The following is a 21,931-nucleotide window of genomic DNA, read 5'->3' as shown; positions in this document are numbered from 1 at the left end:
AACTGCTGTAGAATCATTTCGCTCATTAAATTTGACTCTAAACATTGTCCACACCGCAACTATGAAGATATCGCTGAAATCACTTTCAGAACGATTTTTTTCTCAGCTGATGAACGATAAAAACACTGACAGCCAATCAGAATCCATCCTGCTTTAAAGAGCTCGAGCATATAAAGCGACAGACGACAAAACTGCAGCGCGCGCTTATAATAAACAGAACAATGTCATCCGTTGGTGTGGATGCTAGTAATATCGTTATAGTTATCGTTATAGGTGTGAACTTGCCTTATTTAAATACACAATATGCATGACCATGTGACCAAAGTGTCCAGTGTGTTTGTGAATGAATCATTTGTACTCCGCTACAATTGTGTGAATGTAGAATGAGTGATTAGTGTGACATGAAGAACACTGACAGATGAAATGAATCTCATTATGAACACATGATTCTTTTAATTCATTGTAGTGGTCAATGATTAAACAGACATTGAGCCTCATTCATGAAACTTGTGGGAAATGTACATTTTTGCATTGAACTGAACATTATAATCATGTGGAAAAACTCTCCTGCAAACGATTGACACAACTAAACTAATTCTGCTCATGTGTTAGGAACGAGGCCTGATCAGATTTCAGCCTGAAAAATGTAAAGCATCCTCATGATTGTTTTTGACATTTATTTATACGTTTATGGATCTCTAGATTGAATAATCCTCTCAAGGCACATTTGATCCATTATTATCAGACAATCCGACCGAATCAAAAAACATAAAAATTAGACATCCGATTAAAGCACAACAATTGTATATATTTTCATTAATATTAAAAAAAGAAATAAAGAAAAAAGTCGAAAGCATGGAAGGCCATGCTTCGTTACAGCCGTGAAATGCAAAATCTGTTCGGTCTTCAGTGACTACACTCATGAATATTAATGAGGAACGGGTCTAGGTAAGGTGTGATTGGCTTTGGCAAAGGATGATTTCAATGGCAGCATGGAGCAGGTGGATCAGAACAGGACTCTTAAAGGAACAGTTCACACAAAAATTAAAGTTGTTTGCTCACTCATATAATTTCAAACCCGTATTACTTTTTTCTTCTGCTGAACGCACAAAGACTTCAATTGAATACTTACGTTTTTGGATGAACTGTTTCTTTTAGAGTAAAGACACATGGCAGCTTTGATTGAGAAAATGAAGGCAATGAAAATGTGTGTGTATGTGTGTGTGCGCGCTTAATTAAGGCATGTGCATGTTACCGTTCTCTAGAAATGCTTCAACAGCTCATCTCTCTGGGGTCTTATGCACCTTAGGAAACTCACATGATCATTTTCTCATTGTGTTTCTCTGTGTTTACACTAAATGAACTGAACTTCCTCGAACAATTCAGCTAAACTGAAGACTGGATTTAGATCCAAAACTGACTCTGAAAGCAATGACTGTGGATGTGAATGTAGAATAGATGAATGTGTGTTAGTTCTGAGTGGTGGTGTTGAACAGCTCTGTTCTGGCCAGTTTTGTGGGCGGCTCCAGTGACTCCTCCCCCAGAACCACAGAGTTGTCTGGAACAGGCATGTCCTGATCCTCATCGGTCTCATCTGTCTCATCGTCCTCTTCCTCATCTACACACATTCAGACACATGACATTTCCTGATGCTAGAATGTTCTAGAGAATTGCTATGTGGTTACAAAGCAAGACTTGACATTAACTTTTTTGCTCACCAGCCACTATGGCTAATGGTTTCCACGGTTACTAGCCACTCAGCATTTTCACTAGCCACAATTTTGACATCGACACCATGGGGAAAAACCGCCATTGAGATATTTTTTATATAATCTTATCATTTGGCAGCAGGTAAATTAAATTAGGCTGATGTCACTTTAAGACCTGACGCATGCATTTACCCTCTCAACTGTGTGCGTTCACTTAAAACATAACTTACGGTTTACGTGAATACTCATCAAGACCGACATTTTGACATTATTTTGTGTGTATTTGACTGTTTAAGTGCAATAAGCAGCGAAAAAATACTCAATTTAGCACTGAGAGGCGGCTTTATGTGCCGCACTATGGGTGTGAGCATAAAATCTGCGGGAATGAGTAAAATTATGTGTAATCCCATGCCGAAATACAAACCCTGTAACAGCATTAATATTCATCCGGAGCAAATGAAACAAGTGAGTGAGGAGAGGCGGGTACCTATATTTAAACCAATATTAAATTAAACCTATATTTCTGACAACACTACATTGCACCTAGTTTATTCTTTCAGATCCCTTTTTAAAAGACTACAATTGAAAAATGTATATATATATATATATATATATATATATATATATATATATAAGTAGCTAGTAGGAGTGACTGCGTTACACGCCACTGCTGAAATCGGGTGTTAATGTCAAGCCCTGCTCGGAAGAAAGAAGGTGTCAGGCATTTTGATTGTTCTCACTTATCACACACAGTGTGTTTATGTACCTTTATCAGGATCCATTGACCTCTGACTTCTGTTCAGACAGGCAAACTGAAACAACGAACATGAAGTTAAATCACTGTATGACTGTGTATTTGACAGTACGCAAGTGAGTGTGTATGCATACCTCTCCCATGACAGCGATGGGCGTCTCTCCTTTGGCCTGAGCGACCCTGTGCTCGATCAGGTAGTACATGTACTCGTCATACAGCAGTCTGATCAGATGAAACGAGCCGAAACTGGCTGCGCTGCGCAGGGTCAGATCTCGGATCACCATTGAACTACAAAACACAATATAATAACTCAATACCCCTAAAAGCACACAGTATGAGGCAGTTAACAATTCCGATTTCGATTCTGCTTGTCAATTCCGATTCCTATTGATTCCTAATTTAAAAAAAACTTGGATATCATTCACATTTATTTGTAGCTGAATATCATGAACAGAAATCAACAGGCTAAAGAACACTTACACAAGGATTTTGCCTGTGGTTTAAAAATACCATAGAAAAACAACTAGCCTAACTATTATACATTTCAATCAGTAATAAGGACAAGTGAACACGCAGTAATTAAAATTACTGAACAAAGATACGATTGAAATAAACAGTGTTTTAAGATTTTCAGGTATTCAGGTACAGAAACTGTAATCAAATGTCAAATAACACTGCACTTTATAAATAAAAAACACATTAGAAATATAGTTACAAAAACACATCAAACACAGCACATAAAGCAGCGTACGAGTAGTCTCGTGCTTGAATGGTTTAAAGTCATATTGAAATGCACGCTAAAGAATCGATAAGAGGAATCAAAATTTTAATTTTATGACAAGTTTTCGATTCCCAACCCTAGTGATCACTGATCAGCGAGCAGTTCTCTCACCTGTAGAAGCTCCATTTGAGCAGGAAGAGTTTGGCCGCTTTGGGTAAGGTCTGGCTGTCGGTGTACGGCTTCAGGACCTGTGAAACCACCCCATCCAGCCATGCCGCCCACTGCTCCAGAGAGTTCTGCTGCTGCAGGGTGATTTTAAAGTCCTGCTCCAGCCGCTGGACCATGCCATCTTCACAGCCACACACCCACGAGGCCTGCTCCTAAACACACACACACACACACACAGATTAAAGGAATTATTCACCCAAAAATGAAAATCAGCCCATGATTTACTCACCCTTAAGTCATCCTAAGTGTATGACCTTGTTTTTTCAGACGAATACAATCGCCATAAAAATGGATGCGTACGGCTGTCTGCCGGAAGCTAGTTATTTTAGTCGATAAAGTTTCAAATATGGATATTTTTCTTACACAAACACACCGCTTCGCTATAGAAGGCCTTTATTAACTTAAATTAATAGGCCAACCACTTTTATCATGGATGGATGCACTTTGATGGACTTATAAAGCTTGAAAGAGCCAGGACATTTTGTTCATGTTCGTCTGAAAGATGAAAGTCATATACACCAGGGATGGCTTGAGGATGAGTAAATCATGGGCTTATTTTCATTTTTAGGTGAACTATCCCTTTAAGAACTGCAGGGAGATCTGTGGATGTGACATGGACAGAGCGAGCTGTTACCTGTACGTTGGTGAAGTCGACGCGGTTGAGGTCGCTGAGCATCTGTGTGATCTGAGCCGTGTTCTGCAGGACGGCGCGGGCCGCCTGAGCCAGATGATTGAGAGACGTGTAGCGCCGCAGAGTCTGAGCGAACGCTCCCGCACACACCACCTGCACGAAACAACACACACCGTAAGCATGACCACACCGAGGACAGAGGCGAGTCAGAGGAACATCTGTGTGCGTGTCAGACCTTGATGTGGACCATCTCCTCCGGGATGCTGATCATGGCGTTGGTGAGCCAGTTCTCCAGATTCTTAGCAAAGTTACGGATGGCTTGAGTTAAGGCACCTACAGGAACAGAGAGAAAGAAAGAGTCAAAATAAAGATAACGAGACCTCAAATTCTGCATCCAAAGTACATTTTTTATTTATTTTCATGGTCATTTGCTGCAACAAGATTACTTTAATGATAAAAAAGTGTTGATAATGTTAAGCTGTAATGAGTTCTATTGAATAATGTAGAGTTATATCGAATTGTGAAGAGTTTGTTTTTGGAATTGTACATATCACTGATTATATCTTCATATCAAGTTGTATAGTGTATGTAAAGTTGTGTAGCTTGCATAGAGTTTGTATAGAGTTTTGGTAGCTATGTGTAGAGTTTTGTAACTCTTTGGGACTAGAGTTTTTTTATAGAGTTTGTGTAAGGTTGTGCAACTTACTAAGGATGATGTTTGTATGGAGTTGTGCAAGGTTGTAAAGGGTTGTCTTATAGAATTCTAATTCATTGGAATGGTATTTATAGTAAGTTTGTTTGAAGTTTGTAGAATTTTGTAATTGGAATGGTGTTTATATAGTTTGTGTAGAGTTGTGTAACTCGTGTTGGATGGAAATTATATATAGTTTGTAAAGAGTTTAGTAACTCACTAGGGATATTGTTAACATGATGTTGTGTAAGGTTTTATAGGGTTGTGTCTTAAAGACTTGTGCAACTAACTGTCTTATAGAATTGCGTAACTTACTGTGGATGGAGTTGATATAGAATTTGTTTAGTGTTGTAACTCACTGAGGATGTTGTTTATATAAAGTTTTCATGGAGTCATGTTGAATATTATATTTCATTGGGTTTGTGTAGCATTGTGAAACACACGGGATGGTAAAAAGTTGTAAATAAGTGTGATGGAGTTTATATACTTTGTGTAGTTTTGTGTAAATAACTGTGGATGTTTTTTGCAGTTGTGTAGAATTGTGTAACTCATTGGGACTAGAGTTGATATAGAGTTTGTATAGCGTTATGTAGGGTTGTGTATTTCACAGAGAATGGTGATTATAGTGTAAATAGCATTGTGTAGAGTTTTGTAACTCAGTGGGATGGAGTTTATATAGAGTTTGTATAGAGTTGTGTAACTCACTGGGAATGGGTTTTTGGACATCAGGGATAAGGATCTCCATTAGGCTTCGGTACAGCAAGTTGATTTATATAAAGTTTGTTAGTTTGTAGAGTTTTGTAATTCATTGGGACTAGAGTTTATTTCGAGTTTGTATTAAATTATGTAGGATTGTGTAGCTTACTGAGGATTGTGATTATATAGAGTCTGTATAGAGTTATGCAGAGTTTTGTAACCAATTGGAATGTGTATTTTGTGTAGAGTTGCGTGACTCATTGTGGATGGTAACTATATAGTTTGTATAGAGTTTCGTAACTCACTAGGGATATTTTTTTACATGGAGTTATGTAAGGTTTTATAGGGTTGTGCCTTATAGACTTGTGCAATTTACTGTGGATGGAGTTGATATAGAGTTTGTATAGTGTTATAACTTACTGAGGATGTTGTTTATATGAAGTTTGAATGGAGTCATGTAGACTTGTCGTATAGAATTGTGCGACTTACTGTGGATGTTTGATTGGAATTGTGTAGAATTGTGTAACTCATTGGGACTAGAGTTGATATAGAGTTTGTATAGCGTTATGTAGGGTTGTGTACCTCACAGAGGATGGTGATTATATATAGTGTGTATAGCATTGTGTAAAATTGTGTAACTCAGTGGGATTGAGTTTGTGTAGAGTTGTGAAACTCACTGGGGATGGGTCTCAGGACATCAGGGATGAGGATTTCCACTAGGCTTTGGTACAACAAGTTGTCGCATTCGCGGGTCCAGTGGAGGACGGGCTCATATTTACACAACAGAACCAGAACTGACTTGGGCAAACGCTTCTCTGATTCATCACGTCTATAGAGACAGAGACAGACATCAGTGAGATACAAGATAACATCACAACACCTGTGACTATATGTGTGAGTGTGTGTGTGTGTGTGTGTGTGTGTGTGTGTGTGTGTGTGTGTGTGTGTGTGTGTGTGTGTGTGTGTGTGTGTGTGTGTGTGTGTGAGCAGCTCTCACAGGTCAAGTGTGTCCATGTCGCTGGTTTGTCCTTCACTGAACCTCCAGAAGCTTTTCCACAGCGTCTCCACAAGAGGGAACTGCAGGTTTACCATCACGTCCAGAATCGCCTACAAACAAACAAACACACAATATTCAACCAAAACATTACAATAAACACACGTGACATCCTGAGCACACACTCACCTCGCAGTGCTCTCTGTAGATCAGCTGATATGTGTGTATGTGTTGAGGAAGGAGTCCGTCCGGCAGAGATTTACCCTCATCCTCGATCACAGGGAACTCCGGCAGACTGCGAGACGCATCTGAGACACACACATTCAAACAGCTGATGTCATATCCTGTAGAATACCATTATATGTTCGGACGAGACATTTCCATTTTACAACAACCTGTATAGAGACAGATGTTTGTCCTACCCAAAAACTGCTGATACTGGTGAACCTGGCCGCTGATGTCGGATAGCCCCGCCCCTTGTTGATGCCCCACCCCCAGGCCCATTCCATTGGTCAGTCCCTCCACCTTCTGCACAGGCTTTATTCTTTATAAAGAGACGAGGGCTGTCAAACAAACTAACAACAGCAAGTGATCATCAACACAAACTGTAAACACACACACACACACACCTCTGTTTCTGCGAGTACGGCTGTTGCCTCATGGCCAGGTGTTGCTGGTCCTCTACCAGTCTGTGCAGGGGGGAGTTGCTCTTGATTCGAAGGCCATAGTAATGGTACTTAGAGTTCCCTCTGAAACACAAACACACACAGACACACACGCTTTAATATTAGCCTGTTCTACCCAGTGTTATTTTAGTATCATTGATATACTATTATAGTTTTTGTTATTATTTTGAATTAGATATTATTTTTCTATTTTCTGTTTTCACATTAATTTTATTTAAAGGGGACTTTTACCAGATGTAAAACAAGTCTCAATTGTCACCAGAATGTGTTTGTGAAGTTTCAGCTCAAAATACCCACAGATCATTTATTATACCATGTTGTAAATGCCCATTATAGAGTGGAAGCAAAAACAGGCTGTTTTGTGCATGTATCTTTAAATGCAAATGAGCTGCTGATCCCCGCCCCCTTTCCAGAAGAAGGTGGAGCCTTTACAGCGTATGCCTTGGACACTCTGCCAAAAACTACACAACGCACAAGGTTATGTCAAAAACACACAAAGTTCACATAAACAACAAGCGTATATTAGATCTGCATATTAAAGTGAAAGCAGTGTATTATACAGTACCTACTGCTAAGCTGTTAATATGAATCAAACAACTAAAGAAAAATCACTCACTGCTCTTGACTGAACAACACTTTAGTAGCTTTAATAAGAATACTTTATCTCCTTACTTGAGGAGATAAACATGGCGGACTGTGTACATCTTACTGAGGGGAGGAGCTAAGCTAATAGGGCAGATTCAATGCCAATCGTGGGCGGAACCTGTTACCATGACGTCACATTGGAGCACATTCCTGAACGGCTCATTTTGAGACACTGTTTCAGATTTTTACAATAGGGTGGTTGGTCTACACACACAAAACGTTTTTATTTTCAACATAATTTACAAAAACAATATAAAAGTGAATTTAGCACATTAGGTCCCCTTTAAAGTTTTAGTAATTTTGTTGTGTATTTTGGCTTTTTTTATTTATTAGTTTTAGTTATTTTAGTACTTCAAGTTAAACTAAATGACAAATCTTAACTTGGCAACTTTCTGAAGTAAAACTACCCAGTACAATGAATATAGAAATAAAGCAAAATGTTGCACGTTGCGTGTCGTATCGTTGTTTTAAGCTTTACTGCGCCACACCTGGTCCGGACAGTGTGATTTTACCTGGTGCCGAGACGTCTGGTCCTGAGGCCCATGAACACGGAGCGGATGAGTTTGCCGAAGGAGGCTGCGTTCACGGGTTCTAGCTTGGTCTGCTGGCAGTGCAGGAGGTAATGACAGTAGAGAGTACAGCGAGGAAGACTTACACCTTCAGCTGTCTCGTAGTTATCCATCAGCCACTGCACCTGAAGACAGACAGAAGACAGCAGATGTTAAAGGCCCACTGAAGCGCCTTGGAACGCGCAGCTTTGTATGATGCGTTAACGTAATTTCCACTGAAACAGGAAGCTAAGGAGGGACATATTTAATGGCTCCTCCCCCTTTTCAAATAGCCAATAGCATTTAGTTTACATTACAGACTGCAAGTCGTACTAGACAGCACCATGGAAGCGGATCCAAAGCGCTGATGATACGCTGGACTCAATAGTAGAGGTGTGAATAAATTCTAGTTATTTCATTCTTAACAAAACGTACAGTTGGAAAACGGAATAAAACTTGAGCGTTTGAGCAACCGGACACACATCTCCAAACCCATATTGCTCAGTAATGTGTCAACGGCCGCTTATTTGGCCAGGTGGTATTTATAGCAGAGGGGGCGGAGCTTTAGATTCTAGAGAGCATTTGATTGGACAGAAGATGTAATGAGAAGCTGAAGTCCGCGGTGATGTCATAAAAATCCATGATCTATTTTAGCGGAGGTGAGAGACTACGTTTTGAGTGCTTATACCTCCTAAATGCAAATTTTGTCATTGTTTTGGACCACACCAGCTTATTCATAACCTTAAAGGATAACTAAACCCCTGGTCAGAGCCTGACTCCACCCACTGGCAATATTTGAAAAAAATGCCGGAAAAGTGGGCAGAGCCCAGCTTTGGGTGCACCTTAGACGCATCTCTCTGTAGGCAAGGGCGTGGTTAGCTGGTACCCTCTTACGTCAGAGGGTACCACAACTTCCAATAGGAAAATTCAACTGCAGTAGCCATCGTTCAACCTGAAGAGGGCAGCACTCTGACGTTTTTACACCATATATTGTAGAATTAAAACACTTTAAAACCAAATGCCAAAAAACGTACTCAAATCAATGAACAGCATTTATGAAGCTCCATTCTTACAGATCATTAACTAAAAAAAGTAATTTTAGAGTTTAGTTACCCTTTAAGGCTAACATATTCTAAAAGCTAAAAAACATCCATTTTGATTTCAGGGGGCCTTTAAAAGGTTAAAGGCTGACAAGATGAGCCTTTAATCAATGTAGCAAAAAGGTAAATTGTTATTGAAATCAGTGCTACATGACTAGAGAAAACAGAGAAAATGGGCTGTGATGATCCCTTTTGCCAAAAACTTAAACATCCATTTCAAACTTTTGATTTTGCCACCGCCCCAGTCCGCGGGCGAGAATACAAAAATGTGAACGTTTGATCGGCAATTTTAACAAAAAAAAGCCCCTGGCACGGTCAAAAGTCTAGCATATATATCCACGTTTATTTCTCAGCAAAAGTGTGGTGGATGGCGCAAAACACTGGAGGAAACTCTGTCTGGGTGAGAATCCAAAGCATCATTCATGCCCGTACCACCAATGAACACAAACATACTCACAGTCGCAGGCGAAGCGCGTGTATTGTGTGAAAAATTCTGGTTCCCTCCGCCAAGCATGTACCCGCCCTGAATCACGTAACTCCCCACCCCTCCGCCGGGGACCACACCTCCTGCCCCGCCCACTTCTGACGAAGCCCCGCCAGTCACCACGGTGATCCCTGAACTGCCCTCTGAGAACATGGACACCACCCCGGCGCCCGTCCCGGACGTCACAGACACAGCTTGAGTGGTGGCGGGTGACGTGACCTGGGAGCCGGTGGTGGGGGAGGTCTCATAGTAAGTGACAGAGGGCGTGGCTTGAGGGTAGAGGGAGGGGTCTGCGAACGGGTAACTGTTTGAACGACTGAAAAGGGAAGAGAGAAAGAGAAATACAGAACAAGGTAAATGTTTTCAGGAGTAAAGAGCTCAATATATGCCACAAGAACCGTGTGTGTTTATGCTCACATTGCAGTATCATTGTAGTTGGCGTCTCCCTCCACAAACTGGCCTGAGTACACATGCTGTACCTACACACAAGGAAACATCAATGTCACAGCCTACGTTTAAATGGCTTTTGGCATCTGAAGCCCAGATTGTTTAATTTAATTGAGTCAGATATGAGGGCGAACATCACAAAACATGTCTATATGATGTCAAATCTAAATTTGCACTTAAATACATTAAACTAATCCCCATGTTTAGCAGTTATGACGTGTGTGTGTTTGTACCTCAGGTGTGATGTGTAGATTACTGACCCCTAGTTGTCCACTTTGACTCTTGGTTGCGGCCTGAACAACTGACCTCTGCTGGACACAGACCACCACAGTTTATGGACTTACCAGATTATTACGGCTTTGATGTACATATAAGCCATATATACAGAAATGTACGTGCATTACCTGTGCTGTCTGCACCTGTTGCACTACCTGTGTGGGTACACCTGTCTGTCCCGCCGGAGGAGAACTAGATCCAGAGTCATTTGAGTGCAGCGAGCCCTCTATATGAACACAGATACAGACAAAAAACAAGTCATACAAATATTAAATTACTGTATAATATGCTCATTTGCATATTAAAGAGATCATATCATTGAAACAGGATTATTCTTGATGTTGATCAATTCTATTCAAACATACCGTAACTTTAAGAACTGAAACGGAAAATCACAAGAGGGAAAAAAAATCATTTGACGCAAAACTGCAAAAGTGACTGAAATCATCAAGATGAAGTCTCTGGAGTTTATTAACATATGACCACCCACGTTTACATATTCAGTATATTGTCTATGGTATTGTTACTTATTTCATTGTTTTATTTCACATGTAAAGAGGTTACCAGTCATAACAGGTCATTTACATATCGGAATCTTAAAGGTACAGTAGCCAAAACAACCTAGTTTAGTTGAGAGGAACATTCTGGGTTAAAAAAAGCTCAACAAAATGCAGCAAAAGTTAGACTATGGCCACTTTACACTGCTGAATCTAACATCCACCACATCTTACAAAGGCAAATGTGTGTGTGTGTGTGTGTGCAAGAGAGATACACAATGAGAGGAAGACGCACTGAAAAGAAAGTTACAGAGACAAAAATGAAATGAGAAGGAAACACGTGACAAAACCACTTTCAGAAAGGAGGAAATGACTGTGTAAAGGGGAAGATGCGTGTTCTACTTAGTACAAAACCTACAGAAGGAAATACAAATATAATATCAATACAGAAGCAGCTAACAAACAACTGGCAAAACAAGCCCTCATACTTACGATACAGCACATCCAGACTGTACAGACAGCTACTGTAAAACATGATCTGAACACAGAGACACATCGAGCCATCTCTCTTTATATATCACTCATACGGGCCGGCCTTGAACAATTAATCTCCACAGATGGGGCAAGAAAGCTCTCGTTCAGGTAAACACGGGTATCAGATAGAGAGAGAGATTGAGAGAGGAGAAATACAGCTATAGAAAGGATGAGGATATGCATCGTTTACTTTACCTGTGGCTTTTATTTCGATTTTCTTTCTGTATTTTCTTGTATCCTTCAGTTTATCTCTCTCTCTACTCAATTAAATTATTCTCTGATATCGCCATTCTTCACGTGATCAGCTTTCAACTACAGCTTTTCTACAGGTGTTTTGCTGTTATCTTTTTTTTTTAAATTTAATACACATTCATCTGCTATATACTTAAAATGATATCCTTACATAAAAAAACTTTTTCTATATATTTTATAAATAAATTTTTATAGTCAGCATGAATTTTACATAGACATATGTAATTTATGTTGATGTTTTATATATATATATATTAATCATATATTACAAATAAATTAGCAATAAATACATATACATTGATTTTTATTTAAAAAAAAGTGAAAAGTTTGAAAACAGTTCATATTTTTGTGGAAACTGTGATGCATTGTTTTTTTAGGATTCTTTGATGAATAGAAAGTTCAAAAGAACAGCATTTATTTGAAACAAATGATGATTTTTTTGAGGTTTTTATGGCCACTATCTATAATCTATCAGGTCTCACAGAACCGTAAAGCTGCTGCGACAGGTAGTCCATCCACACACACTTCTCCGGTCACTAAAGCACACACACTTCTTCGGGCCGCTGAGTAGGCAGTGCTGTCATAACGGCTGCCAATTAGAGCGTTAAAATGTTCAGTCATCAGAAAAAACATGTGTATGTGCGTCTGTGTGTGATAAATTAAAAGCACAGGCACATGCGTGGAGATTTATTTTGAGGTCTTTCTATTCAGGGAGAGACCTAGAAAGTGTCAGGTGTCTGTTAGATCGGATTACACACACTTTTATACACGCAATGCATGTAAACTAGTGGCGTTGTAATGGTCTGTCTGCAAGTTCAATCCCGACTAAGAGAAAGTAAACATGAAAAGTAAAGTCTACATGTTTCTAGTAAAGTGCATATGCTTACCGGTAACGGTCACCACTATGTACTGGGCGCTCTGGCCGTTTCCGGCCTGGGGGGCGGGGCTTTGTAGCTCTCCTGTGACGTACTGCGGTCCCTGAGGAGGCGTGGCCAAGACTGCTTTCTTTTGAGTGACCAAGGGCGTGGCCTGTGCTCTTATGATAGACCCCGTCTGTGATGAAGCAGACCCCGGCGAGCTCTGCATGTCGGACAGGAACTGAGACGTGCCGGTGGTGGAAGTGGCTTTCTGCTGCGTCGATGAGACTGTCGTGACGTTGCCTCCTTGCGACTGGGTGGGCTGAAGATCCTCGGCAGTGTAGCCTGAAGTTGCCATGACGACAACAGCCGAAAATCCCTCTGCAAATAGAAATGAAAAACACAAATTAAGCCATGCAGGAAGTTAACAGATTTGGACTTCTTGCTTTTTAATTATAGACAGTATTGCCCTGGAAGATATTTCACAATTACATATGTTTCCTTATGGAAGAAAACTTCAGGCAAAACTATTGTTTATTCATGCAGTGGTAAATTAAAAACGCTGATTCGTCCAGTAAATTCATAAGTCGACACCATTGCTGAGTATTTTCTCCCTAAAACTGCAGTGAACCAAAGACAGTCTCAAAAGCACGGTTTGAAATCGCTGGTGTTTCTGATGTCACACACTACCTTGTAACCAATCAGGTCAACAACGTGTGATCGTCAACGAGTGGATCTCTGAGCTGGAGTGAGTGAGTGGAGGCGGGGCTCATTAGTATATTCATAGAACCGTGTATACTAAATGAAACAAGGGAGTATTTAGTTACATTCAAGAGTTACAGAATTCAGAGTTACATTACATACATGGATGAGTTTAAAATTATTGACTACAGAGGGACTTTAATGTACTGTGATTAATCAACAAAGGTAAGCATTGTGAGATCTATTAGTTAAAAGAAATTACCCTTATAGCAGCCTTATTATAAGGACACAAATTTTCATTAAATAAAACATTATTTTATTAAGCAAATTCACTGCCATTTTTCTTCTGGTTTAACTAAATAGTTATCTGAATACAGAACATAATATGCATTTAGAATATTTTATTTATTATTATATCAACAACAACAACAATTTAGCTAAAAAAGTGTTTTTTTAAATCATTTTGTCTTACTCAAATTCCAGTATTAGTTTTTCTCTGTTAGATCACTTTACACATACTTTTACATGTAGTAGTTTGGTTTTTTTTAGACTAAAACTAAACGCATTCTCTTTCCCTGTCAGACGCACGTAAATCCTTTGTGGTTTTGAGCTGGCTAAACTTGTTTAACAGTACTCTCATTTTCCCTCAAATTAGAGGCAACAGGCGGCCCTGCGTGCCCTGTCTTGTGATGAAGCTCCTGTCGGAATTAGTCAGGAAGCCATTGTGTTAAACAGACTAAAAAGAACCACTCACATAATTAAAATAATGCCATAAAAATAAAACCAAGAGGGCATGAAATCACAACACGTATACATACATACACATCTTCAAGAATTTAACTTAAAAAGCAACATATATTCTTGGCTTATTTTCAAATATTCTGACAAATTTACGTGCAAAATGTCAAAGAGCTACATTAACTAACTTAATAACTAATGATTTTACCACTGAAATGAATCATCACTGAAGTTAAGCTGGACTAATACACAGTTTTCAGCTGCTGTACAGCAAAAACAAACTTTGTTGCATTATTTTCATGTTATCACTGTAAAGCTGCTTTGAAACAATCTGTTTTGTAAAAAGCACTACATAAATAAAGGTGACTTGACATGAGCGTCAATTTTTGATGAATCTTGTGTTATAACTAGACAGACCATAAATCTGACTAAACATTGTGGCATATGATTAAATTTTTTTTCTTACTATTGTCCATGTGTATATGGTCAATGTTGTTATGTACTGAAATACAACAGTTATAAATAAATTTGTGATCTTCATGCTTAGTTTTGCCTCAATATAGTACCCGTGTTAAGATAATATTGTATTACATAATATTTATATATGGGTGTCTTATTATTTATGACTTTTTTTGTTCATTGCTGCCAGAGAACAAAGTATGTAACTCTGGATAGACATCTGTCAATCACGCCCTTTTAACTTCCCACGCCCCGCCCCCTGCCCAGGACACGCCCCCTCCACTCCCTCCGCACTGGAGCTGATCTGGCACACATATGGCTGTTCGACGACTCCCTCTACAAAGTTTTCAACCCTCTGAAAATACAATTCACGAGTGTTTGATCCAGCGAACGCCTACATTTCATCGTCATTTGCGTTAAATAAACGGAGCGCCGAAAAAAGATTACAGTCGAATGCAGATTCACTGTCAAAAGTCGCTCTTTGACATATAATCCTAAACTGCTCGCCCGTTTCAGTCATCAAGTCAGTTAGTTAAACACACTTCCGACGTCACGGTCACCAACCACAAACAACCAACAACAAGTAAAAGTCACACACTCTCACGTTACAACACCCGCCATTTTGTAGCGCTCGAGCAGATTTGACATCGTCATAACAACCGCCAGCGCGTGCGAGAGGCACGGGGTCGAGTTGAGGAGCGATAACTGAGGAAATCGCGTCAGGCACACTTCAGCACTTGCAACACAAAACAAGATGAGGTTGCTTAAAATAAAGTTTTTGCGTTCACCTTTCGCTTCTTGCTGGATGATGTTAGTTTGGCGCGGAGTTTTATTTTCTTAATGCCTCAAATTGTTGTTGTTGATTCTCGTTGCTGGGTTCTTGTCGCCACGACTACCGTGACTATGGCGCCTCGTCCTCACCGGGGCAACTGTTGCTACCCACCCGTCTAAGCACCGCCCTCTTGCTTAGAAGCGATTGGCTGCGTGTCGCCAAGGAAAACGGTCTTCTCTCTTCATTATTGGATAAGGCGAGTGGCTATAACAAACTTACATTGTCATTCGCTGACAGTTGCTGTCAGTCGAGTTGCTCAATTACGCAAGAAGTACACGCCCCCTTTGCGTTCATTCATTGGACTGCATTTCTGTCAATCAAGCGTCATGGTCAACTGTTATCCAATCAGAACAGAGTCTTGTCGAAAACTGAAGAAAATAAAAGCTAAACGTTAATAACCACACACAGTTGTTTATTTATATATATTTAATGAAGAATGTATCAAAATAGTGTGAAAAAGCATTTATTGTCATTACTCTTAGTCTTACAAAACGGTATATCAAACAGTTTTTGAACATCAGATGGCAACACCATGGAACTTTGATATATTTATGTATTATATTATATTAACGTACCATTTGCAAAGTAAATATAATCCAAAATACTTTAAAGCTACACATCTACAGAAACATGTACAAAAAAACAACATAATGCTTTTTCATGTTTCTTCCATAAAACAAGATAGAAATTAAGACTTGTGTCCGAATATTGAATTATTCTAAGCATAAATCTCCAAATGTTTAATTTTATTTCCAATTTCGTGTTATTTTAATTATAGCTATGTTATTATTATTTATTTATTTATTTCAGACACGTAAATAATGGTCCATATTGCAGACAAAAGGAGACACACATAAAAGCAATACATTTATCACCTGTATAGGCTCATAAGCCAATGAGACCAGATACTAGAGTAATATCGCATCGAACTTAGTCCAGGGTTGGTCAGTGCAGTGATGATACTGTTGGCTGAGCTCGAAAGCCTGCACTTGCACCTGTACATAAGATTTCGCAGTACAGCAGGGTAGTTTGGCAGACCCACATTTACAAACATTTGGCTCGCACTACTCCATCGTGGGACCCTCAGTAGCATCCGCAAGGCATCATTATATGCTACAGTTAGCTTTTTCATACTACTCTTTTTTCATACTACTCTTTTCTATGCATGCAGTGTGATTCCATTAGCATATTAATCATAATACTATAAATTATCACTGAGGTCAGACAGGCAACCAATTAGCCCATTTGCTGAAGGCTCCTCCATGTGCTGTTATCTCTGTGAATGCCAGTGTCTGAATCATATTCTCCAGATTTTCTTATCTCATGACTGTATGATTAATGATTAAGAAGAAACAGGCTTTTGCTGATATGCTTATAAGCCGGTTTCTGATTCTAAATAACCACTCGCACATAACCATCACTTTCTCACATCCGTATCCTCTTCTTATCTGTCTGAAATGTCACGGGGCTCTTTGTGTCAGGAGAGGTCAGATAACATACCCTGCACCCCATAAGTTTTCTATTCCTTAGTTCTTTATTGTGTATTGAGGATATTAATTGTAAATTCTATGGAATGGAAATCATGGAAATCATCAGTGCACAAATCCTGGGTTTCAATTTTCTGCTTATGAGGAAAATGTATGGTCAAAGTGTAACATATTTTTTATAATGTTTTATTAACTTCGTAAATTAGTTTTCTTTGTAATTTATGGTAAACTTTTATTTAGTCAATTTAAAGTATGCATGAGCTTCTCGAACAAGAAGAAATGTAGGGCGGGGCTTGATTTTGTAACGTCTGAATTTGCAAAGATGGTGATCCAGATTCAACATTTATTAAACAGAATCCACTCAGGTACATACAAAAGAGAGAGTTCACGAAACAGAGTGCATTGCACCAACAATACCAGACAAATGAATGAACCAAACTGAGAGACTTAAATACACAGGGATAATGAACAGACTATAAACAGGTGTGATCGGTAAATCAATAACCATGGTGACAAACAAGTGGAGGGAAAAAATGAGAACAAAGGAAACAATAAGCAAACTTAGGGGCTGTTTACACAACACCATTTTCAACTAAAAACAGAAGACTTTTTATGCATTTTGGCCATTCATTTACATGACAACGGCGGTTTTGGGGGCCTGAAAAACGCAAACTTTTGAAAATGGTTTTCAAAGTTCACGTTTTTGAAAATGGTCTCTATGTAAACAAAAACGCAAATCTGTAAAAAAGATGACGTCATGCATATGCCTGTTACGTGTTCAGTCTATAGTGTTTCATGACCATCTAATGGCCTGAAAGCAGAATATAGCGTTTTTAGTTGTTTTGGCGGATCCGTGTGAATGGGAATCGTTTTGAAAATGGTGTCGTCTGCACGCAAAAAAACTCAAAGGAAATACTTCTCTGTTTTAAGCATATCGTTGTCGTGTAAACTTACCCTAAGAGTCTATGAAAATGAGACTATACTGAACTGAATGTGTCAGAACCTCCCTCTCAGAATTCGCGAGCCTCACGCCGTAACATGACTGAGAAGGAGGTTCGGGAAGACAGATGAGGGGCCGGTGAAGGCCGGGAAACTGTCAGGAGGGAAGAAGGGCGAAACCAGAGCAGAGCTGATGGTGGGAGTAACCAGGGAGACAAAGATGTAGGCAGGACCCAGAGAGGAGCAGAAAGAAGCAGGATCTGCAGGGAGGAGCAGATGGTGGCAGAATCCAGGATGGCATGGATAGGAGGAGTGGCCATACGAGGACCCAGAGCGCAGCCAGGAAGGATGTCCATGGGGGAGTGTAAGGAGGGAGGAGCCATGATGGAGGACCGGGGGACAACCGATGGAGACGATGCAGATGGAGGTGGAGCCCTGGGCGCAGACAAAGAGCTTATGGGACAAAAAGTAGCAACGACCTCCCGAGGTGGAACCGTGGAGCCGGAGGTCTGAGGTTTAACCAGAGTGACGAGGGCCATGGTGGAGCCGGAGGGAGGGTGGAGCCAGACAGGGCCTAACGGTGGAGAGATGGAGCGTAGTGGACGGCTCTTGCTGTGGCGCAAGGATGGAAACATCTGACTAAGGTGGAGCCGGAGGAACGAGGAAGCCTGGTGGAGCCGTAAGGCCGACAGTCCCAGGTGGAGCCGAGGGAGGGAGGAGCCAAGTCGGTGGAGTTAGGGCGACGGGCCGAGGCGAAGTAACAGATTCAGCGGTTGGAGACGGAGCTAGGGGAATCATTTATAATAAATACTGCAATATTAAATGGTCCTTTTTGATTTTTATTCATTCATTTAATTTGGAAATACAGTGAGGACATGATTATTAGGTATTTAACAGTAATGCTGCAATAAAAACAGGATTTTCTTTATTTAGGATCGTTAAAATAGACATTTACATGTATCTGACAGGAAGTACAGCGCTTGTGCCAGTGTGTGCGATCAAGCTCGTAACTCATTGGCCATTTTGTGCGATTAGACGGTGTGTATGGCGTCGAAAAGGTCAGGAGTGATGAGATCAGGTCGCTTCATTCTACATCTCCTCCATAGAGGTGCGCTGGGCCGGGGCTTTGTTTTCCTAAAGGTCTCTGCCCTGCTATCACAGTCTGACACGCAAACAACGCAGGCTCCATCAACCCCTATAAAAGACACACCAGGCTGAGGCGACGGTAGACCCTCTTTCAAACCAAGAAGGACAACATTTTCAGCTCCTCAAACTTCCTCTCTCCTCCTCTTCCTCATGTGTAGAGCTGCAGTTTTCGCACTCGGCCTGTTGGTGGCGCTGCTGTATGGAGGCGCTCAGGCCACAGACGGACTCCCGATGTACGGAGTGAAGCTGTGCGGCAGAGAGTTCATCCGGGCGGTCATCTTCACCTGTGGGGGCTCGCGGTGGAGGAGGTCTCTGGATGTCTCAGGTGAGATAAATGAAGAAATCAGAAGTTCTATTTAGTTAATTTTATTAACACACACACACACACACACACACACACACACACACACACACACACACACACACACACACACACACACACACACACACACACACACACACACACACACACACACACACACACACACACACATGTAGTGTTTCCATGTTTAATGGGGACTTTCCATAGACATAATGATTTTTATACTGTACAAACTGTATATTCTGTTCCCTTACACTAACCCTACCCCTAAACCTACCCATCACAGAAAACTTTCTGCATTTTTACATTTTCAAAAAACATCACTTAGTATGATTTATAAGCTGTTTTCCTCATGGGGACCAAAAAATGTCCCCACACGAACAAGGATTTCAGATATTGCCATAAGTAGGGTTTACCAGGCCACACATACACACACACACACACACACACACACACACACACACACACACACACACACACACACACACACACACACACACTACATTCGATTTGATCCCGTAATGTATGGTTTACCAAGACCACACACACAAACTGAAGGACAAACTGAATCAGATAAAATCCACAAATTAAATTGAACTAAATATTAAATATGATCAAACTAAATAATGAAACGAGACTACAGCAATAAACACATACATAATTTTAACATTAATAATTATCATTGATAACAATTATTGATAAAAATGATTATTTATTATATTATTAACACAATGTTACATTTTTATTATTAATATATGTTCATACATATGTATGTATTGTATATATACAGTTTATATATATATATACACACACACACACACACACACACACACACACACACACACACACACACACACACACACACACACACACACACACACACACACACACACACAATTATTATAAATAATAACATATACAGGAGTACTGAATTCTGAAATAAGGAGGCAAAGTTTTTAACGTTTTTATTTTTTAATAAATCAAATGTAAATTCATGTCATACTTAATGTTGTCATATTTCCCTGGTTAAATAAACATTACATGAAAAAGAAAACAAATACATTTTTGCATTTTAACATTAACAATGTTATAAAAGTTCTATTTATTAAAACCAAGTATAAATGTCATGAAGTTGGTGTTTTTTAAGCCTTTTTTTTTTTTACATTTTTTCCAACATAATAACCTAAAGGCTGTAATAATTTAAACAATATATTTTATTTGTGAACTGATGTCCAGCTATTTAATAGTATTGAATCAAGCACTTTAAAAATCATAAGTCTGATCACTTAAAGTAAAGAAACAGCAGGTCTCCTCAACAAGACACATGCTTTGAGGAATGTGTGCACTGAACATACTGAAGTTCAGGTTTGCTCAAATAACACTAGCTATAAGCAGTAATAACAGTGAGATATTTCCTCCATTGTTCTCGGATCAGGTGACCTGTCCAGTGACCTGCTTTCCACTCACGACGACGAGGCGTCTGACAGCTGGGCCGCCAACCCCTTCCTCCTCCCTGGACTGTCCCACAGACCCCGTCCCGACGCAGAGGCCCTGACCTGGGCCGGACAGGGTCAGGAGAGCCCCGTGTTCAGCCGTCCCGCGCGCACGCTCATCTCAGAGGAAGTGCTGGAGGCCTTGCGCACCTCAGACCGGAAGGGCCGGGACGTGGTGGTCGGGCTGTCCAACGCCTGCTGTAAATGGGGCTGCAGTAAGAGCGAGATCAGCTCGTTATGTTAAAGAACTGCATGATCCCATTCCTCCTCGTCTTCTACTTACATCCCAGCCTTCCCATATGTGAAAAAAATCAAGAGGTTGTTGAAGGTTGTTCCTGTGAAAATATTTGTGTCATATGTGTAGCAGATTTTAGCCAAAGAAGAGCCTGTTTGTTACCGTGTTCAAAACCATCTCTTCATCTCTGTCTTTGTATGTTCTTGTGTGGTCATTGATTTAATAACAGCAAACTGGATTAAAGTTTTGATTGCGATAGAGTTCATTGTAATTTGGTTTATAGGATCATTCAATATAAAGTTTATAGAGTGCACACTTCAAGTATATGCAGTACAATAAAAAAATATCAATGGAATTGCTAACATAGCTTAGCCTAAAGCATTCTGTTTTATTATTATTATTTATCCTTTTATTTTTCCAGGAAGATGAGATGAGATGAAAAGAAATCCATATTAGCATGTATGTAGTGAATTCTGTACATTATGTAAGTTAAGCTGTATAACATACAGTTAACCTGCTACAATTGTGTATTACAGCCTTAAACAGAAAACACTGCACTGAACATTGCATCCCACAATGCAATGTTTTCAGAGATATCTGTCTTTTTTGGGGGGTCATTCCTGGTATTTGGTACCTTTCGGCCATCATAAAAAGTAGCAAATCAAACTCAAGTTTTCCGTCTATAGTCATGATAGGGTGATGCAAAAAAAAATTAAAAAATATTCTGGTCAAGCTCGGGTAAATAAATTGAACAATTTGTTGATTTATTCAACAAAATAAATGAAATGGAGGATCAAAAATGTCCACCCTGTTAGGGACGGATACTTT

General features: G+C 39.8%; 2 protein-coding genes across 4 annotated transcripts; one reads left to right on the top strand and one right to left on the bottom strand.

The window, feature by feature from the left end:
* Nucleotides 1–433: 433 nt before the first annotated feature.
* rfx1b (regulatory factor X, 1b (influences HLA class II expression)) lies at nucleotides 434–15,615 on the bottom strand. Of its 2 annotated transcripts, none has more exons than XM_077245782.1 (18): nucleotides 15,438–15,615; nucleotides 12,781–13,131; nucleotides 10,739–10,836; nucleotides 10,568–10,645; nucleotides 10,305–10,366; nucleotides 9,861–10,203; nucleotides 8,268–8,449; nucleotides 7,054–7,173; nucleotides 6,847–6,968; nucleotides 6,614–6,732; nucleotides 6,428–6,537; nucleotides 6,108–6,259; nucleotides 4,279–4,376; nucleotides 4,047–4,196; nucleotides 3,356–3,564; nucleotides 2,598–2,751; nucleotides 2,476–2,521; nucleotides 434–1,618 (listed from the first exon to the last, which is right to left on the bottom strand). In XM_077245782.1, the coding sequence occupies exons 2-18, from the start codon at nucleotides 13,106–13,108 to the stop codon at nucleotides 1,470–1,472; spliced, it is 2,520 nt and encodes an 839-aa protein (XP_077101897.1). In that variant the 5' UTR covers nucleotides 13,109–13,131; nucleotides 15,438–15,615; the 3' UTR covers nucleotides 434–1,469. The 2 variants fall into 2 exon arrangements, with proteins under 2 accessions (XP_077101897.1, XP_077101898.1); XM_077245783.1 differs by having other exon boundaries at nucleotides 10,568–10,642; nucleotides 15,438–15,605.
* On the top strand, nucleotides 13,576–21,359 carry rln3b (relaxin 3b). 2 transcript variants are annotated; one of them, XM_077245787.1, is made up of 3 exons: nucleotides 13,576–13,677; nucleotides 19,212–19,378; nucleotides 20,811–21,359. In XM_077245787.1, the coding sequence occupies exons 2-3, from the start codon at nucleotides 19,285–19,287 to the stop codon at nucleotides 21,110–21,112; spliced, it is 396 nt and encodes a 131-aa protein (XP_077101902.1). In that variant the 5' UTR covers nucleotides 13,576–13,677; nucleotides 19,212–19,284; the 3' UTR covers nucleotides 21,113–21,359. The 2 variants fall into 2 exon arrangements, with proteins under 2 accessions (XP_077101902.1, XP_077101901.1); XM_077245786.1 differs by lacking the exon at nucleotides 13,576–13,677 and having other exon boundaries at nucleotides 19,193–19,378; nucleotides 20,811–21,171.
* Nucleotides 21,360–21,931: the final 572 nt, after the last annotated feature.

The sequence above is a fragment of the Siphateles boraxobius genome, unplaced genomic scaffold (assembly GCF_051911475.1).
Source record: "Siphateles boraxobius isolate OS27281-9 unplaced genomic scaffold, OSU_SipBor_1 29, whole genome shotgun sequence".
NCBI classification, from domain to species: domain Eukaryota; kingdom Metazoa; phylum Chordata; class Actinopteri; order Cypriniformes; family Leuciscidae; genus Siphateles; species Siphateles boraxobius.
This window is presented reverse-complemented; position numbering and strand designations above follow the sequence as displayed.

Excerpts from the sequence above, each read along its gene's own strand:
- rln3b (XM_077245786.1), top strand. The coding sequence starts at position 19,204 with ATGTGTAGAGCTGCAGTTTTCGCACTCGGCCTGTTGGTGGCGCTGCTG. Across the intron at positions 19,379-20,810 it reads GAGGTCTCTGGATGTCTCAG|GTGACCTGTCCAGTGACCTG; the intron begins GTGAGATAAATG and ends TTCTCGGATCAG.
- rfx1b (XM_077245782.1), bottom strand. The coding sequence starts at position 13,108 with ATGGCAACTTCAGGCTACACTGCCGAGGATCTTCAGCCCACCCAGTCG. Across the intron at positions 6,969-7,053 it reads CCGTACTCGCAGAAACAGAG|AATAAAGCCTGTGCAGAAGG; the intron begins GTGTGTGTGTGT and ends CTCTTTATAAAG. Across the intron at positions 2,522-2,597 it reads CCATCGCTGTCATGGGAGAG|TTTGCCTGTCTGAACAGAAG; the intron begins GTATGCATACAC and ends TCGTTGTTTCAG.